The following is a 19,909-nucleotide window of genomic DNA, read 5'->3' on the forward strand; positions in this document are numbered from 1 at the left end:
AGTCAGTGGGGGAATATGGCATAGGCTCTAGGAATAGCAGAGGAGAATTATTAGTAGAGTTTGCAGAACAGAATAATATGCGGATAATGAACACCTTTTTCCGCAAGCGGGTTAGTCGAAAGTGGACGTGGAGGAGCCCGAATGGTGAGACTAGAAATGAAATCGACTTCATACTCTGCGCGAACCCTGGCATCATACAAGATGTAGACGTACTCGGCAAGGTACGCTGCAGTGACCATAGGATGGTAAGAACTCGAATTAGCCTAGACTTGAGGAGGGAACGGAAGAAACTGGTACACAAGAAGCCAATCAATGAGTTAGCGGTAAGAGGGAAACTAGAGGAATTCCGGATCAAGCTACAGAACAGGTATTCGGCTTTAACTCAGGAAGAGGACCTTAGTGTTGAAGCAATGAACGACTATCTCATGGGAACCATTAAGGAGTGCGCAATAGAAGTCGGTGGTAACTCCGTTAGACAGGAAACCAGTAAGCTATCGCAGGAGACGAAAGATCTGATCAAGAAACGCCAATGTATGAAAGCCTCTAACCCTACAGCTAGAATAGAACTGGCAGAACTTTCTAAGTTAATCAACAAGCGTAAGACAGCGGACATCAGGAACTATAATATGGATAGAATTGAACAGGCTTTCAGGAACGGAGGAAGCCTAAAAACAGTGAAGAAGAAACTAGGAATAGGCAAGAATCAGATGTGTGCGTTAAGAGACAAAGCCGGCAATATCGTTACTAATATGGATGAGATAGTTCAAGTGGCTGAGGAGTTCTATAGAGATTTATACAGTACCAGTGGCACAAACGACGATAGTGGAAGAGAGAATAGCCTAGAGGAATTCGAAATCCCACAGGTAACGCCAGAAGAAGTAAAGAAAGCCTTAGGAGCTATGCAAAGGGGGAAGGCAGCTGGGGAGGATCAGGTAACAGCAGATTTGTTGAAGGATGGTGGTCAGATTGTTCTAGAGAAACTGGCCACCCTGTATACGCAATGCCTCATAACCTCGAGCGTACCGGAATCTTGGAAGAACGCTAACATAATCCTAATCCATAAGAAAGGGGACGCCAAAGACTTGAAAAATTATAGACCGATCAGCTTACTGTCCGTTGCCTACAAAGTATTTACTAAGGTAATCGCAAATAGAATCAGGAACACCTTAGACTTCTGTCAACCAAAGGACCAGGCAGGATTCCGTAAAGGCTACTCAACAATAGACCATATTCACACTATCAATCAAGTGATAGAGAAATGTGCAGAATATAACCAACCGTTATATATAGCTTTCATTGATTACGAGAAAGCGTTTGATTCAGTCGAAACCTCAGCAGTCATGGAGGCATTACGGAATCAGGGTGTAGATGAGCCATATGTAAAGATACTGGAAGATATCTATAGCGGCTCCACAGCCACCGTAGTCCTCCACAAAGAAAGCAACAAAATCCCTATAAAGAAAGGCGTCAGACAGGGAGATACGATATCTCCAATGCTATTCACAGCATGTTTACAGGAGGTATTCAGAGGCCTGGAGTGGGAAGAATTGGGGATAAAAGTTGATGGAGAATACCTTAGCAACTTGCGATTCGCTGATGATATTGCCTTGCTTAGTAACTCAGGAGACCAATTGCAATGCATGCTCACTGACCTGGAGAGGCAAAGCAGAAGGGTGGGTCTGAAAATTAATCTGCAGAAAACTAAAAAATTTTTAACAGGCTCGGAAGAGAACAGCAGTTTACGATAGGTAGCGAAGCACTGGAAGGGGTAAGGGACTACATCTACTTAGGGCAGGTAGTGACCACGGATCCGGATCATGAGACTGAAATAACCAGAAGAATAAGAATGGGCTGGGGTGCGTTTGGCAGGCATTCTCAAATCATGAACAGCAGGTTGCCACTATCCCTCAAAAGGAAAGTGTATAACAGCTGTGTGTTACCAGTACTCACATATGGGGCAGAAACCTGGAGACTTACGAAAAGGGTTCTGCTGAAATTGAGGACGACGCAACGAGCTATGGAAAGAAGAATGATGGGTGTGACATTAAGGGATAAGAAAAGAGCAGATTGGGTGAGGCAACAAACGCGGGTAAACGACATCTTAGTTGAAATCAAGAAAAAGAAATGGGCATGGGCCGGACATGTAATGAGGAGGGAAGATAACCGATGGTCACTAAGGGTTACGGACTGGATTCCAAGGGAAGGGATGCGTAGCAGGGGGCGGCAGAAAGTTAGGTGGGCGGATGACATTAAGACGTTTGCAGGGACAACATGGCCACAATTAGTACATGACCGGGGTAGTTGGAGAAGTATGGGAGAGGCCTTTGCCCTGCAGTGGGCGTAACTAGGCTGATGATGATGATATATATTGTCACGAAAAGACAATAGACGATGTACCCGGCGTCGGCGAGGGAGGCGGTTGAACAAGATGGCGTGCAATAATTTAAGCCGGCGTCCTCAGCTTCTACCTCTTCTACTTCAGCGCCCGTCTCTTGCTGAGCGCGTGTTCCAGTCCCAACTTCTTTTTTTCAGCGCTGGCTCGTGACACCTGGCGGCATTACTCCCCCGCCAAAAGAAAGGCATCGACCCGATGCTTACTAAACTAGAAGGAGGAAGTGTGGAATTCGTATGATATCGGATTGGCGTCGCCTTAACGCGCGAAATACGGCTTGAGGCGAATAACATGCACTATCTCTGAGTGGGTGGTGGTGGTAACAACTTTATTGAGATTCTGCTCAGTTATCTGGCAGGCCCGAGTCCTAGGATGGCCCCTCACGAGGAGCGACCCTTTCGGCCCAGGCAACGAGGGCTTTTTGTCGTTTTTCATCCGGCGTTCTGAGCAGCTCCTCCCACGTCTGTTGTGAGGGAGCTGGCAGGAGCGACCTGGGAGGGGGTAAGCCCTCGCACCCCCAAAGAATGTGATTTTGGGTAGCCAATGTTTGATTTGTGCAATTTTGACATATTGGGTTCCATTGCCCGTTGGTAATTATGGATAGCCAATGTGGGTTGGGGAACGATTTAGTTTGGATTCGACGCAGGATCGAGGCTTGCGCTCGCGTGAGGCTTGCGTTTGGAGGCGGGTAAATTCGCCTTTTTTGCTTGTAATAGTTTGTTATTTCCTGGTATGTCGTCGGTGCCTCATCCATGGGATCCGAGTCTGAGGGGCACATCTCCCGGTTGATTAGACCTCGGGCTACCCAGTGCGCCTCCTCATTCCCTTGATTCCCCGAATGGGCAGGGACCCATACGAGTTCAACAGTGTTTTCATTATTAAAGTCCCGTAGGACTCGCGCTGCACATACGCCTATGCTGCCTCTCGAAAAGTTGACTATTGCCCTTTTGGAGTCGCTTATGATTGTTTGCACGGAGGGATTCATGATGGCCAAAGCAATGGCAGTCTCTTCCGCTTCCACGGTGGACGCTGTTTTTATGGTCGCGGCGTTGAGGATACTTCCCTCTCCGGTCACGACGCTCACTACGTAAGTTTGGTGATTTTGCTTTGCTGCATCGACATAAGCGGTGTGCTGGTTGTTTTGGTACCTTTCCTGAAGGGCCTTGGCTCTGGCAGACCGCCTCTTGTCGTGTCTCCCAGAGAGCATGTTCTTGGGTAATGGTTTTATAACCAAACGGCTTTTGACCGCACCGAGTAATGTTGTTCTTCCTGCTGAATTCATAACGGGATTCAGCCCGAGTTTACTTAGAATAACTCTGCCAGTTGCGGTGCGGGAGAGTCGTTCACGTTGGGCTGTTTTATGGGCCTCCACGAGTTCGTCTAGGGTATTGTATATACCTAGCTCAAGTAATCGTTCAGTGTTCGCATACCTCGGGAGACCAAGGGCAGCTTTATGAGCTGTGCGAATGACGCTGTTAACCTTTTCCTTGTCAGAAAGGCGTAGGTGGTAGTAAGGGAAGGAATACACGACGCGACTGATCAGGAAAGCCTGCGTCAAATGGCAGATATCAGCCTCCTTCATACCGCGGTGTCGTGTGGCTACTCGTCTGATTAGGCCACATATTTGGCGGGCTGTCGTCCGTAATCGGACAATCGCCTCAGAATTATGGGTGTTATGTTGAATTAACATCCCCAGGACTCTTATAGTCAGTACGGGCGGAACTGGGCCGTCTTCCATACTGACTCGTATAGGGAAGGTGGCGTCCCTTTCGGAGGCGTGTTTGGTTGATTTATCACGGATGACGAGAAGCTCCTATCTCTGAGCGGTGCTGTCGACGCCGAGGCGACGCGGCACCGTCGGGAATGACTTCATAGTTCACTTCACTAACGCGGCGTATCACTTTGTAGGGTCCAAAGTATCTACTAAGGAGCTTCTCAGACAACCCCTGGCGACGGACTGGAGTCCACACCCAGACTTGGTCACCTGGCTGGTACTCGACGTGCCGATGTCGAAGGTTGTAGCGTCTTGCGTCTGTACTCTGTTGCTTCGCGATGTGTATGCGCGCGAGTTGGCGAGCTTCCTCTGCGTGTTGAGTAAGTTGCTCGGCGTCGGCAGTAAGTGATGCGTCGGTGTCGTGCGGGAGCATAGCGTCTAGCGTGGTCTGGACCTCGCGCCCGTAGACAAGGCGGAACGGTGTGAAGCGTGTGGTTTCCTGAATGGCGGTGTTGTACGCGAATGTAACGTACGGCAGGACTTGATCTCATGTTTTATGCTGGACGTCCACATACATAGACAGCATGTCAGCTATGGTTTTGTTTAGCCGTTCCGTCAGTCCGTTGGTCTGCGGATGATAGGCAGTCGCCTTGCGATGCTGCGTGCAGCTCAGCTCGAATATGTCCTCTATAAGTTGGGCTGTAAAGGCAGTGCCTCTGTCGGTGATGACATGTGAGGGGGCACCATGTCTGAGGACTATGTGCTCGATAAAGAACTGGGCAACTTCGTAGGCCGTGGCACGTTGTACAGCTTTCGTCTCGGCGTAGCGTGTTAGATAGTCCGTGGCGACTATAATCCACTTGTTTCCGCTGGCTGACAAGGGAAAGGGTCCCAGAAGATCCATGCCGATTTGATCAAACGGCGCGCTAGGTGGTGCGATGGGTTGGAGTAACCCCCCGGGCTTCAAAGACGGCGACTTCCGGCGTTGACACTCCCGGCAGCTTTGCACGTAACGCTTCACCGTGGTAGAAAGTCTGGGCCAGTAGTACGTTTGGCGTACTCGTGCAAGAGTGCGTGAAAATCCCAAGTGTCCAGACGTGGGCTCATCATGGCAGGCTAGGAGAATGTCATCACGAAGGGCGGCAGGTATTACCAATAGATACTCTTTGTCGGTGGCACTCGAGTTTTTCTTGTAGAGGACGCCCTGTCGGAGGCAGAAGGTCGAGAGACTGCGAGAAATATGTCGTGGGATTGAAGCATTCTTGCCTTCTAGGTGATCGATGAGAGGGCGTATTTCGGCGTCCTCGCGCTGCCGTATGATCAAGTCTGATGCGGTGAGGGCCCCAAGGAATGCGCCGTCTTCGTCCATGTCCTTGTCGCAAGTTGTGACGGGAGCGCGCGACAACGTGTCGGCATCTTCGTGTTTTCGGCCCGATTTGTAGACGATGGTAACATCGAACTCCTGCAGACGGAGACTCCATCAAGCAAGTCGCCCGGACGGGTCTCGTAAGTTGGCTAACCAACACAGGGAATGGTGGTCTGTCACCACCTTGAAAGGGCGACCGTAGAGATAAGGTCGAAATTTCATGATGGCCCACACAACCGCTAGACACTCTTTCTCGGAGGTGGAGTAGTTGATTTCGGCGCGTGAAAGTGTGCGACTGGCGTAAGCGATGACTCGCTCGACGCCTTCCTGGTGTTGAACGAGTACAGCGCCAAGACCGATGTTGCTGGCATCGGTATGCACCTCGGTGTCAGCGTCCTCGTCAAAGTGAGCGAGGACAGGTGATTCCTGCAGGCGTTGCCGTAACTCGGTGAAAGCTGCGTCCTGCTCATCCGCCCAAACAAAGGGTGTGTCTTCTCGCGTTAGGCGTATGAGTGGTTCAGCGATGTGCGAGAAATTGGCGATGAAGCGACGATAGTACGCACACAGACCGAGAAAGCGGCGTACTGCTTTCTTGTCACGAGGAGTCGGAAAAGCAGCAACAGCAGATGTTTTGTCTGGGTCAGGCTGGACGCCGTCGGCGTTCACGACATGCCCGAGGAACTTCAGCTCTTCGTAACCGAAGTGACACTTTTCTGGCTTTAGTGTGAGATTAGCGGAGCGGAGCGCCTCAAGTACCGCCTCTAAACGCTTCAGATGTTCTTCGAAGGTCGCCGCAAACATGACGACGTCATCTAAGTATACTAAACAGCAGTGCCACTTCAGACCCGTCAGAACAGTGTCCATCATTCGCTGGAATGTGGCCGGTGCAGAACACAGGCCAAATGGAAGTACTTTAAATTCGTACAGTCCATCTGGGGTAACAAAGGCAGTTTTTTCGCGATCTCGTTCGTCAACTTCGATTTGCCAATATCCGCTCTTCAGATCTATGGATGAAAAATACCTGGTTCGCCGGAGTCGATCTAACGAATCATCGATCCGCGGAAGCGGATAAACGTCTTTTTTTGTGACGTTGTTCAACTTTCTATAGTCAACGCAGAACCTAAGCGTTCCGTCTTTCTTTTTGACGAGGACCACCGGCGATGACCAAGGGCTTTGGGATGGTTGTATGACGTCATCGTCAAGCATTTCTTTCACTTGTGCATTAATCACGTTGCGCTCTTTCGCCGATACGCGATAAGGCAGTTGTCGTTGGGACGAGCATCGTCATACGTGATTATTCGGTGTCTCGTGATGGACGTATGGCGTACCTTAGAAGAAGATGCGAAGCACTCCTTGAACCGAAGGAGCAACTCACGCAGCGCTTTCTGCTTTTCCTCCGAAAGGTCTGAATTGATGTCAATATTGCTGAGTGTCTGAGCTGGGTTCTCCTTCGTCACAGACGCACAGCATTCAGCAACGTCTGCTATGGGCTCAGCGAAAGCAATAGTAGTACGACGAAATAGGTGCCGATGTTCCTGGCTGAAATTCGTCACGAGGAGCGCCGAAAGTCCACCTCGAAGCATAATCAGACTGCGGGCTGCACATACACCGTGTGTCAGCATAAGGGAGGAATTGCCTTCTGCAACAGCTTCGCCGTCACGCAGATCGTCGCATACGACCATTACCATGACACTTGCGCGTGGTGGTACCGTTACACTGTCGGCGTAAACTCGAAGCGCGTTACGTCGGCAATTGTCGCGGTTGTTCGCTGCTCTTTCTGTCGAAAAAGTCACTGTGCGCTCCCGGAGGTCTATAATGGCACCATACTCTCGCAGAAAGTCGACGCCCAAGATAAGGTCCCGAGAACAATCGCGGAGTATAAGGCAGCTGGCAGGAAACGTGGACCCACGAATTTGTACTCTGACCGTGCACATGCCCAACGGTGTGACGACATGCCCGCCAGCAGTACGAATTTGCGCTCCAGACCAAGGCGTGATAACTTTTCTAAGTTCCGTCGCTAGTTTTCCGCACAAGATTGAGTAGTCAGCCCCCGTGTCCAATAAAGCACTAACGTGGCGGCCGTCGAGCACAACAGGTATGTCGAGCGAGAGTCTGTCGCTGAGTTCGGCTGCTGTCTTCGTTGAATCGTGCTGAATAGACCGTGCTGGCGTCGATGGGAGGTCTTCGGAAGGGCGATTATCAGCGGCCTCGCCCCCGAAGGTCGCTGTTCTTAGTTTCCCCGGCGAGGGCTTGGCGATCGTCCCTGCGCTGCCATTGGAGGGCTTCTAGGAGCGGGGGAAGAACGCCTGGGGGATGGCGAGCGCGACTGCCGCCGCGGGAACAGTGGCATACTCTGCTGGGTCAAGTATTCTTCAATCGCCCTAGGCCTTTCACCATATCTGGGCCTTGGTGAATCCGCGGCAAAACCTTGCAGTCCGAGACGGCGGTATGGGCACTCGCGGTATATGTGACCGGCTTCTCCACAATGATAGCACAGAGGCCTTCTGTCCGGGGTACGCCAGACGTCAGATTTCCTTTCGGGTGGGCGACGATCCTCCATGCGTTGGATTGGTTGCACAGATGGGAGCGGCGGGACGTATGACGCGGCGTAAGACGTGGCGGGGTCGAAATGGGTCGGAGCTTGGACAGGGACTCGCCTCAAAACTTCCGCATACGACGGCCGCTGCAACTGTGCTGTCACAGGCGGCGCATTGTTGTTAGGAACGGGACACCGGATCGCTTGCTGCACTTCGTTCCTCACAAGGGCAGAAATGGAACCTAGCGTGGGCTGAGGCGGGCAGGTGAGCCGTTGAAGCTCATCACGCACCACAGAGCGGATAAGATCTCGGAGAACGTCCACGTTTCCAAAGGCAATCGCGTCCGTCAGTGAAGCAGCGTTCGCGTGCCTGTCATACGGGGCTGAGCGCTGGTCCGAAGGTGAAGTTGGGTTCATTTGCCTGTCATAGAAAGTTGAGCGCTGGTGTAACATCTTTTCCATCGTGGTGGCTTCAGTTAAGAATTCAGCCACGGTCTTCGGCGGGCTGCGAACAAGGCCAGCAAATAGCTGTTCCTTAACTCCCCGCATTAGATGGCGCAGCTTCTTTTCCTCGGACATGGTTGGGTCCACCCGACGGAAGAGGCGCGTCATATCCTCGACGTACGACGTCACGCTCTCGTTCGGCAGATGAATGCGGGATTGGAGCGCCCGTTCGGCTCGTTCGCGGCGATCAGCATTGGTGTAGGTATCCAGCAAGGCACGACGGAAATCAAGCCACGATTTGATGAGCCCTTCTCGGTTCTCGTACCAAGTGCGGGCACCGTCCTCCAAGCTGAAGTAGACGTTCCTTAACTTCGCCACGTCGCTCCATTCATTTATCTCGGCAACGCGCTCAAACTGGACCAACCAGTCTTCTACATCCTCGAAGATATCTCCGTGGAACACATTCGGCACTCGGAGATTCTGCAGCAGATACTGCGTTGCCGTTGTGGCCGTACCTTGCCTAATGGTCGGTAGGGACGTCGACGTTCCTTCCATACCGGTGTGTGGGGGCGTCGATGTTATTGCGGAGAGATGATCAAGCTCCGGAGGCAATCCTCGGATTCTCCTGCTTGCCCGGTGAACAGGGGTGTCCACTAGGATAGGGCTGGTACTCCTGCTACCAGGAGGGGTTTGTGGCATCGGATAAACCGTACCCCGCACCTCCACCAGTTTTGTCACGAAAAGACAATAGACGATGTACCCGGCGTCGGCGAGGGAGGCGGTTGAACAAGATGGCGTGCAATAATTTAAGCCGGCGTCCTCAGCTTCTACCTCTTCTACTTCAGCGCCCGTCTCTTGCTGAGCGCGTGTTCCAGTCCCAACTTCTTTTTTTCAGCGCTGGCTCGTGACACCTGGCGGCAATATATATATATATATATATATATATATATATATATATATATATATATATATATATATATATATATGTGTGTGTGTGTGTGTGTGTGTGTGTGTGTGTGTGTGTGTGTGTGTGTGTGTGTGTGTGTGTGTGTGTGTGTGTGTGTGTGTGTGATTCTATATCCAGGTATGACCACTGTCAAACTTGGGCACAGACAGATTAGAGACACAGATAGATATATAGGCAGACAGACGTTGGAAAGTGTGTGAAGTGTCCCAATGCCAATTGGATTAAAAGAGGTGACACGCTAAGCATTGTACTTGCAGCACCCACTTTGTACGTGTCCGTATAGACAACCTGAGTCAGTGGGTATGTGGAAATCGGTACATACAAACTGTGTATGTTTCCACAACATTGACAAGTACAGATGTGTCTTCTCTCTGTCTGCACACTTTGTGCAAATTCAAAACCATCTGGCTTGACAACAGAGTAAGATGGACAGGAGTGCCAAATCTGCTCATCTACAAGGGACGTACCATAAAACGCTGATGAGCGATTCATAGCACACTGGCGAGTGGAGGAAGAAAGCAAAGTGGTGAACTAGATGTGCAGTGTCAACATCTCAGAACTGGTCTTGGCAATGGCAATGTAAAAAACATTACAAACCATAGAAAAGCTATGCAATCCAGAGTGTACACTAGAGCAACAAAAGCAGTGATGGAATCATTAACCAAGTAATCATTGTAAGGAAAGAATAAGACATGATTGAGCCGTTGACAGAGGCTAATATCAAACGGAGATGTGTAACGACAGTCTACCTCAGAAACAGTCACAAACGACAAATTAATTTGTATTCAAAATAACTGAAATGCTCATATAAATGCGATATAGGACAAGAAGTGACATCTATGTTATTACATTTAAGCATGTTTAACAGGCGTGGTAAGCGATGGTGCAACATTTGAAGAGCACAGTTGGTGCGAGGATGCGGCACATACCAGTGTTCAGGCGACCGTGTACTGTATTCTGTTCTGTTTCTAATCAATTGCGCTAACGACGTGATGCATGACTGGCTTTGTTTTACTTCTTTATGATAGGCTGGTAACAGCCTGAATTCTAACAGAGAATGCAGTGTGAGTAATTTCAACTGTTTGAATAGAGGCGCAGTGTGAGCGTCTACTGGAGCATTATAGATGCTATGTATTACCTTTTTTTGAAGCAAGAATAACCGGTTTATGTTTGTAGCAGACGTGGTACTCTACACGAGACAGCAGTAGTGTATGTGACTCAGGAAGAGAGCGTTGTGCAAAATAAGTTTGACCTTGCGTGGCAGCGGTCTTAAACTGAAGAGCTCCCCAGTGACTTGTGCAAGTTTGCCTCCAAGGAAGTCGATGTGATCAGTCCATAACATATGGCTGTCAAAAAATACACCTAGCGTCTTCACAGACTGAACAAGCTCAATTCTTGAAGAACCTATTATAGTGATGGTCTCTAAGTTTACACCTTTATTTTTTGGTTGAAATAAAATAGCTTTTGTTTTGTCAGTGTTAATATTTAAGCCATTATCCTGTGACCATCTCTGTATTTTTTCAAGAACAGAGTTTGCGGTTGAAACCAGCTTTGCAATGTTGTTTGATGAAAAATGCACCGTAGTATGATCTGCATAGATGATGTATTTAGGTTCACTATCGGCAAGAACAAGGTCATGTACGTATATATTGAAAAGAAGGGGGCCCAATATGCTCTCTTGGGGAACACCAACTGTTACTTGCTTGAACTGGGAGCAGATGTCATTAATTTAAACGAGTTGATTCCGCTGATTTATATAAGATTTCACTATATCCAATGCAATACCACGAATACCGTAGCCCTCTAGCTTCTTTAACAAAAGTTCATGGTTAATAGAGTCAAACGCCTTACTGAATTCCATAAGAACCCCGAGCGTGAGCAGCTTGTTTTCAAGATTTCGCAATATTAGTTCCTTCTGTGCTAGTAACGCGAGCTGGGTTGACCGTCCCTTTCGGAAAGCATATTGACAGTCAGTGAACAGGTTATGTTTTTCAAGAAAATCTCAAATACGCTGAAATATTATTTTTTCAAGTCCTTTTGAGAATACTGGAAGTATAGAAATGGGTCTGTAATACGATATCACAGTTCTATTGCCTTTTTTAAACAGTGCAAGTACTTTAGCTGCCTGAATTTTGGCAGGAAATACCCCAGATGTCAGGCAGAGGTTGTAAATGTATGATAAAACAGGCAATATAATGTCTAAGACGTGCCTTACAGGTGTAATCTGTATGCCGTCAATGTCACACGACGTGGTATTATGTAACTCAGAAAATAAATGGGCTAGCTCAGATTCAGTAGTAGGATATCAGAAAATACTATCGGGACACCTGACCTGAACATAGCGGACGGCATTTCTATGGACACATAAACCAGCTGCATTAACAAAAAAATTATTCAAACAATCAGGAAGCACTTCATCCGGGATGATAATGACATCTTTAAAAATCTCAATATTTGCATGCGACAACGACGCTCGATTTAGCCTAACATTTAGTTTTTTCCAAGTTTTGCGACTATCATTTTGACAAGACATGAAGTATTCATATTCATAAGAGGTCTTCGCTTTCCGAAGCTCACTTGTTAGCTTAATGCGGTAGCGTTTAAATATGTGTAGATCGGTTATATTACGCAACTTAACAAACTTGTTATACGGCATGCTTTTAAACTTTATTTTGCGAAAGAGGTAGTCCGTGATCCACGGTTTGTGAATGTGCGATGATCGCTTGTGTCTAGTTCGCAGAGGAAAGTTTTCCTGGTAATATGTGCTGAAAATACGCAGAAATTCCTCATATGCTGATTGGGCACATTGTGTGGCATATACATCGCTCCAGTCAAGTAACTGAATCTGTCTGCGAAACGTTTCAAGACGGTTTGGTGTAATCACTTGGCCGGGGAAAAGACGCTGTCCGTTCTTTTCGGTGCATCGTTTGAGACAGAAGAAAATGGGCACATGGTCGCTCAGGTTACACGAAAGAACGCCGGCTTTTATGATAGCCGTTGAAACATTGGTGATAAACACGCGGCATAGGTTACTCGCGTTGGGACGGAGATAACGCTTGAGCAACCATGCGAGTGAAGCAAGATATCAAATTCCCGAGTTAAGCACTTGTCAGCTAGGAGATCAATGTTAAAGTCACCCCCCCCAGATGACGTCATACTTATACGTACAGACATATGCGAAGAAATTTTCGAGAAAACTAAAGAAACGTGCAATATTGCCTCCAGGTGGACGATAAAACACTGAGTAAACACTTCTGCCGTTGAGAATGGACAGAACTTCGTAATCGTCCGTGACACATAAGAACTCTTCGATGTAGTCGACATTAATATTGTCACAAACAAGTAAGCTAACACCACCACCAGAAGAGGTAGTCCTAAATTGGTTGAAACATTGATAGCCAGGTAGATGCCAAACAAGAGAACTGTGGTTGTACCATGTCTCAGATAACATAACGAAATTGAATTTAAAGTTAAGACTACCAAAAAACACATCTAGCTCATTATGTTTGTTTCAAGCAGAATGGCAGTTTAAATGAAAACATTTAGTGGATAGCCAGTGTTCCGAACCGATGAAGTCGAGTAATTCTGTAGGCCACACCCAATCTCCACTTGACATGGTGAACTGACGATATACAGATTGACTCGTCATTTTAGACTGTTTAGATCAGCTATATTCTTTACCCCATGGGCGCTATCTCCTTCTTCCTTCCTAATAAAGATCTTGCCACCACAGAGCTAGACAAAGCGGAAGTCATTTGCTTTTGTCCATTCCTTAGCCTTCTTAAGTAGAGCCCTGTTATATGTTGTCAAGTTTTCCATCACATGTAGGCCAGATTGAAGAGCCGGAAACAATTTTCTTTTCTCTAACCACTTATCTCGAACCGACTGATTCGCAAAACGTATCAAGACACCTGCAATTTTATCCGCTCTAGCTGGCAGCCTGTGGATTGCCGAAACTGACTGATCATTCAGCATGTCTAACTTGAGTTGGGATGCGATAGCGTTTACTTTTGTAAGCAGGCATTCGTCTTGAATGTGCTTAAGACCATGAACTTCGAGGTTCAGCTTTCTGCTCTGATACTCAATGTCATTTACAGAAGAAGCAATGCGCTGCATTTCGGCACCAGAGCCATCTGTTTTTTCGAGCTTTGAAACCTTAGCGGTAAGACATTTAATCTCAAACACGGTTAACCGGTTAACTACACATGGTTAACCCTTGCTGCCTGGAAAACAAGAAGCAAAATTAACTGAGTAGAAGACAGGAAAGATAGAAAGTGAGAGAAAGACAGGTTGGAGAAAAGGACAGGAAGAGGCAACTACCACTTTCCGCCGGGTGGGTCAGTCCGGGGGTGCCATCTACATGAAGCCGAGGCCAAAGGGGTGTGTTGCTGCTGCCGAGGGGCGGTAAAGGTCCGAACACACAGCATTAGCTCAACCCCCAGTATCCCCTTCTTCCCGGACACAACTAAGCCACGCACGGTTAAACGCGGGAGGGTCCAACCCTCATGTGCTCAGGTGCATGATGTCGCAACACACCAAACACCTGCTGACGCAGATGCCCCTGCGAGGAAAGTTTAAGATTTTTGTTGTAAGGTGTTCTCATGAATGACTGGGGAAGGGAAGAGAAAACTTAACAGTTGCTGGTGGATACTACTCTAAGCAGAGAAGTTTGGGAATGTTTTCTTCGCACTAGACAAGGTAATCCGCAGTGCTCAAGGAAGTGCACATCTTAAGGAGGTCTGACTGTGGGCTATGGTATTCTGGCTATGGTAGCTTAGCACAAGGGACACAAACAAAACAACAAAACAGACAAGGACAGTCATAAAAATGTTCAGACTACAACAACAACAACGAAGATAACAACCAAAGCATGCACCGAGTGGAGAAAAATTGGAGGACGCTTAAGCTTCGCCTTCAAGAGTGGAATGCGATAGCGTTATCACACCCTGTTCGTACCGCCCACTCAAAACTATCTACGCAAGCCAAACGTCACGATCGGCATGGACAGCCGGGCCGTGACATGTGTCGGGGCAGCGCCGTACATTGCGAGGAAGGGTCTTCTGTGTTTGCCGCAAGATGACTCTACGTGTGCGCAGAGCGCAGAAGAAATCTAGCGGAAACGTACTTCGCTACTCGTGTAACTGCGACGTCTGTAATTTACATGCTCATAATTACCGATATAAGGCAACACCGCATTCACTAGGGGCGCTTTTGTCCCGCTTTGAACTATCGAACTCATGGTTGAGTGGTAGCGTCTCCGTCTCACACTCCGGAGACCCTGGTTCGATTCCCACCCAGCCCATCTTGCAAGTGGTTTTTTTATTTATGAATTGCCTTCCGGGATTTTTCGCTCGCGGCCAACGCCGCCGACGCCGGCTACACAGGCTTTTCTGCGATACGAGCTCCTTAACGCTGTCGTGTTAAAAGGCGGATTCCCGAAAGATATGTCCAACGAAACAGGAACATCTTTGTTGCACTGCGAAGCGTCGTACACAATGTGAGAATTTGCTGGATCGTAAATGCGAAACATGATGATAATGGTTGGTGGCCATGAGCAGCTAGGAATGTTGTGAACATTACATCAACAAGCGTTACACAGATGTTTAGCAGCCATTGTCAGTGAGTATTCACTTTTTCTCCACACATCTCTTTTAGCTGGTGTGAATGCACATTTGTTTATGGAATTTATTATGAAAGAATGTTCTGTATAGGGCCTGCTACAAGCGCTGTGTAAAATTTAGCTCTATATCTCACCAGGAATGCACTGGTAGTGGGCTTCCAGGTACTTGAGGGTGCCTGGACAAGGGTCGCCAAATACATCTGTCGATGCCGGTAGCGTACAGCCTTTCTTGACGTCGCAACTGAAAGACAGCAGACCCAAACGGTTGGTATACATAAAGTTGTCGAATAACAATGCTGCAAATTTCGCATTGTGATCCTGGATGCCTTGCCATCTGAATGAACTGAATTTTGAGGAGACAAAAGCCATGGCAAAGAACATACCTCTGCTGCATTACCCGGAAGGAGCGGGGGGACATGCAGTCGACGCTCCAGTCAAGCGTGCCATGCTCATTGCAGATGGAGATGGAGAAGCGGCCGTAGTTGGCGCGGATCAGCTGCACCAGGTGGCCCGCATCACACGAGATGCGCAGTTGGGAGCCCTCGCACGCGTACGCTGTCCGGTACCGTGGAGGGTCTGCTGCGCAAATTACCAGAGCAAGCAATGTTTATATGTACAAGAAATATTTGAAGACACACAAATCGCTTGTACATAGAGAAATATATTTCACACAAGTTACACAAGCAGCAGTTTCAGGTTTTTTCTAAAGGCACAAAAAATCTGTAGAGGTAAATATATCTGGATTAATATTATTTCAGTTAATAGGTGTTTTAACGTATTTAAAAACATTGAATTTGGGCAAGTTGGGTATAAAAACATCAAGGTGATTTCTGTGGGAAGATCAAGTGGTTGCAACTAAAGGCTCGGTTCAAATATTAACTGTCTTTTACATGGTATTCCAAACCGAAGAAATCGGAGCTCCTTCTCAACAGCCCGAATAGAAAGGGCCGCAAGCCACAGAACTGGAAACCCCCCACTGAAATCGACATTAATCTCTACACCAAGTGCGGAGGTCCGATTCCCAAAGTCGTGTCCATTCGAATCCTGGGAATGACAGTCGAAGGGACGGGCACAAATAGCATCACCATTCACAAACTAGCAGAGAAGACGGATAGCGTCATCGGTCTAATCAAGCGGGTAGCTAACAGAAGGAGAGGCCTGAGCGAAGAGAATCTGATAAGGCTAGTCTACGCTTTCTTGTTATGCCATTTCACGTACGTAGCGGCCATGCACGTCTGGAAGAGGGCCGAGCGAGACAAGCTAAATGCCATGATAAGGAGGACGATCAAGAGCGCGCTCGGACTACCAAACTACACACGCACCGACCGACTCCTACAGTTGGGTGTTCATAATACACTGGAAGAAATTGCAGAAGCACAAGAAAGGCCGGGCACAGATTCTCAGACTCTCCGGCACCAGGGCGGGCAGACGACTCCTAACAGAGATTGGCATCCCCCTGGCCACTTTCGAAGACGCCTACCAGGGCCTTCCGAAAGAGCAGAAAGACAACATCATCATATCCCCCGCCCCGCGCAATATGCACCCCCAGCGCAACGTAGAAAGAAGGAATTAAGGCCAGGGCGGTGCCGCTCCTACGCCGCACGACAGAACTCCCTGGCGGCCGCTGCGTCGTTGACGCGGCCCAGTATGGCAACAGCAACAATTTCACGGTAACGTCGATCAACCACAGGGGTTCGACTGTTAACGCCGCTTCGGTACGAAGCACGTCGTCGCGTGCGGCCGAGCAAGTGGCCATTGCCTTGGCCCTCCTGGACGACAAACATGCCAATATATTCAGCGACTCCAGGGCAGCCATCCTCGCCTTCAGCGTTGGCGACGTGTGTAAGGAAGCCTGTCGCATCCTCGACGGCAAAAGCATCGCCTCCCACACTCTCACGTGGTTCCCCGCTCACATGGGATCCATCATGGGAGGCCTCACAAACCTCAACGAGCTGGCCCACTCCAAGGCGCGAGGTCTCGCTTTCCGCGACCATAGAGAACTCCGCCGCCGGCCCGCAGTGGTGGAGAAAAGAGATCAACTGACCACATACAATGAAATTACGCAGCACTTTTATCTCGGCAGGAAAGACTTTCTCCTTCCTCACAAGAAGTTAAATAGAGCGCGGGCATTGACCCTCAGATTATTGCAAACAGGCTCGTATCCCAGCCCGGCTTTATTCCACAAGCTTTATCCCGACACTTATGCCACTAGTTCTTGCGGGCACTGCGATGACTTCGCTAGCTTAGACCTTATGCGCTGGCGTTGCCCCTCGTTACGAGGCACAAATCAATGAGGACAAGTGGCTCTCCGCTATCAAGAGCGCCGATGCCGGGGCGCAACTATGGGCAGTCCAGAGGGCCCACGATGCGGCGGTTGGGCATGGCCTGACTGTCCCAACGTGGGAGCGGCCCGCAGCGCGCTGAGTCGCGTATCTCTGGACCTTAATTGAAGTTTTGCATCCATCCATCCATTGCACATGGTAGGTACAACACCTTAATCACGCTAGTTTTCTACATGTAGCAAATCTGGGATATGTGCCTAGTAAGCAACTCAGTAACTGTTCCCTAGTCATATTTCACATAGATTACCTAATCTTGCGGCAAGACAGTGTGGTTACTCTAACTTACTGATGGGCTCATCAACAATCCTTTTTTATTTTCTTCTATTTTAATATTTTCGTCAATGATACCTTTCATTTTCTTGTATAGTGTTGTTAAAGGGACACTAAAGCGAAACAATAAATCAGTTTACACTAATGAAGCATTGTTTGAGAACCTTGCAGGCAGTCATTTGAAAAAAAATAGTTTGATTATTAGATGAGAAAATGAAAGTCCAAGTACTATCAGTATTTGAATTTCGCGCCGAAACCCCAGCGCCGGTACGTCAGCGTGACGTCAGGGATGCCAAAGTATGTTTTTGCATTTGGGCCGCGTTGGCTGAATAAAGGTTCTCGAAAGTTGCCATGTTTAATATCTGGTTCCTTTAGAGCACAATGTAGTCAATCTGTACCGCTATATATAATTAGTAGGCCCTAGAAGATGCCATCAAAATCAAAGACGTCACAGCCCCCAGGTGCGGGAAGTTAAAGGGACAGTAAGGCGAAACAATAAATCAGTTTAGACTAATGAAGCATTGCTTGGGAACCCTGCAGGCAGTCATTTAAAGAAAATAGTTTGATTATTATATGAGAAAATGAAGGTGAAAGTATCAGTATTTGAATTTCGCGCCGAAACCCCAGCGCCGGTACGTCAGCGTGACGTCAGGGATGCCAAAGTATGTTTTCGCATTTGGGCCGCGTTGGCTGAATAAAGGTTCCCGAAACTTGCCATGTTTAATGTTTGGTTCCTTTAGAGCACAATGTAGTCAATCTGTACCGTTATATATAATTAGGAGGCCTTAGAAGATGCCCTCAAAATCCAAGACGTCACAGCCCCCAGGTGCGGGAACTTAAGTAGGCGAAGCCACCCGTATTTCATTCTTGCGCTTTTTTTGGCTTACCAAACGTCTTATCGTTGTAAGAGTGGTGTTTTTGGTGTTGTAGAACGGTAATTTACTGATGAAGAAGAAATCATTTTTTCCTTTAGTGTCCCTTTAAGCAGGCGTCGCCACCCGTATTTCGCTCTTGCGCTTTTTCTGGCTTACCAAACGCCTTATCGTTGTAAGAGTGGCGTTTTTGGTGTTGTAGAACGGTAATTTACTGATGCGGAAGAAATCATTTTTCACTTTAGTGCCCCATTAAGCTTCATTTTTGAAATGAATGGTAAAGATTTCCTATATATAAAATTTAAAACGTTGCCTCAGTGCTTTGCATAAATGATTTTTACAAATGAACATTTTGCCATTGTTATTCAGAATACAGTCAACTTCCACTAATTCGACCCAGATGGGATCAACAAAATTGGGAAATGTGTACAGCAGACCACATTGAACAAGTGGTAGAAAAAACAGCAAAATGCATCGTTGATTCATTTGGCAGTATTTGCCTTGTTTCTAACACAGCCCCGAATCGAAATGCGCACTGACTTCCTATGGGTTCAAAGTACAAACTAATGCAAAAATGATGTTACAGTTCCTAAACAAAGTACAAATTGAACGCGCACCCGATCTTTTAGCAAGAAGAATGTAGCGTGCGTGCCTCCAATTCTGGCAAAAAACAAAAAGAAAGAAAGAAAAGAAGAAGAAAACTAGCATTATCACCATTACTCTCAGAGAGCATTTCACCGCTGTCTACGAAGAACCACATTTCATCCTCCGTACGGTCCATAGCGCGGTTAATATTCCACATTTATCAAACAGACGGCTCAGCAACAACTGCAAGTGGCTGGTATGGCTGGCCGAGATGGTGGCCCACTCAAAAACATGTGACGTGACCTGCTGCTGCTAACTTAACATGTTAAATAACTTTTTTTTGTTCGATGGGTTTGCCGCAAGACATGACATATCATATGTACAAAAAATTTAGCAAGAGGCGTCAAATAAATGAATGCAGCCCTGTTTGGTGCGAGTACTACACCAATGAATTCGTGCACTTGTCAGTTATACCGCGAGAAATGCCAACAAGTGAAATAACTTGTCGTTTTAACGTGTTTTCGTAATCAGAGTACGAAAACACGTTAAAGTGTTGAAATGTTGAAGCGATAAAGCAGTGCGTCGTTGTAACGCTATGCACGAACTCGTTGCGTCACCAACCTAACCATGGTCCGATGGATATTGACATGTGTACTTGTTTGTCTTTATCGGGCGACACGTTTCACTGCCTAACAAATGTTATCGCACAGCACAGGACGCGCCTGCATGTACCGGAAGTTTCTGGATTGTTATCGATGGTTCCATCCGCTGTCTGTGACATGCAACACGTGCAAAGAAACT

The 19,909-nt window shown here is 47.7% G+C and overlaps 1 protein-coding gene across 4 annotated transcripts in view; it reads right to left on the reverse strand.

The window, feature by feature from the left end:
- LOC142559719 (latrophilin Cirl-like) overlaps positions 1 to 19,909 on the reverse strand; it is a 504,865-nt gene that overhangs the window by 92,627 nt on the left and 392,329 nt on the right. For all 4 annotated transcript variants that reach the window (XM_075671296.1, XM_075671294.1, XM_075671295.1 and 1 more), the window contains exons 3-4: positions 15,423 to 15,615; positions 15,174 to 15,280 (exon numbers count right to left, since the gene is read on the reverse strand). In XM_075671296.1, coding sequence (XP_075527411.1) covers positions 15,174 to 15,280; positions 15,423 to 15,615 — 300 coding nt within the window. The remainder of the gene's footprint in view (positions 1 to 15,173; positions 15,281 to 15,422; positions 15,616 to 19,909) is intronic.

This window comes from Dermacentor variabilis, chromosome 10 (genome assembly GCF_050947875.1).
Source record: "Dermacentor variabilis isolate Ectoservices chromosome 10, ASM5094787v1, whole genome shotgun sequence".
In the NCBI taxonomy this organism is placed as follows: Eukaryota; Metazoa; Arthropoda; class Arachnida; order Ixodida; family Ixodidae; genus Dermacentor; species Dermacentor variabilis.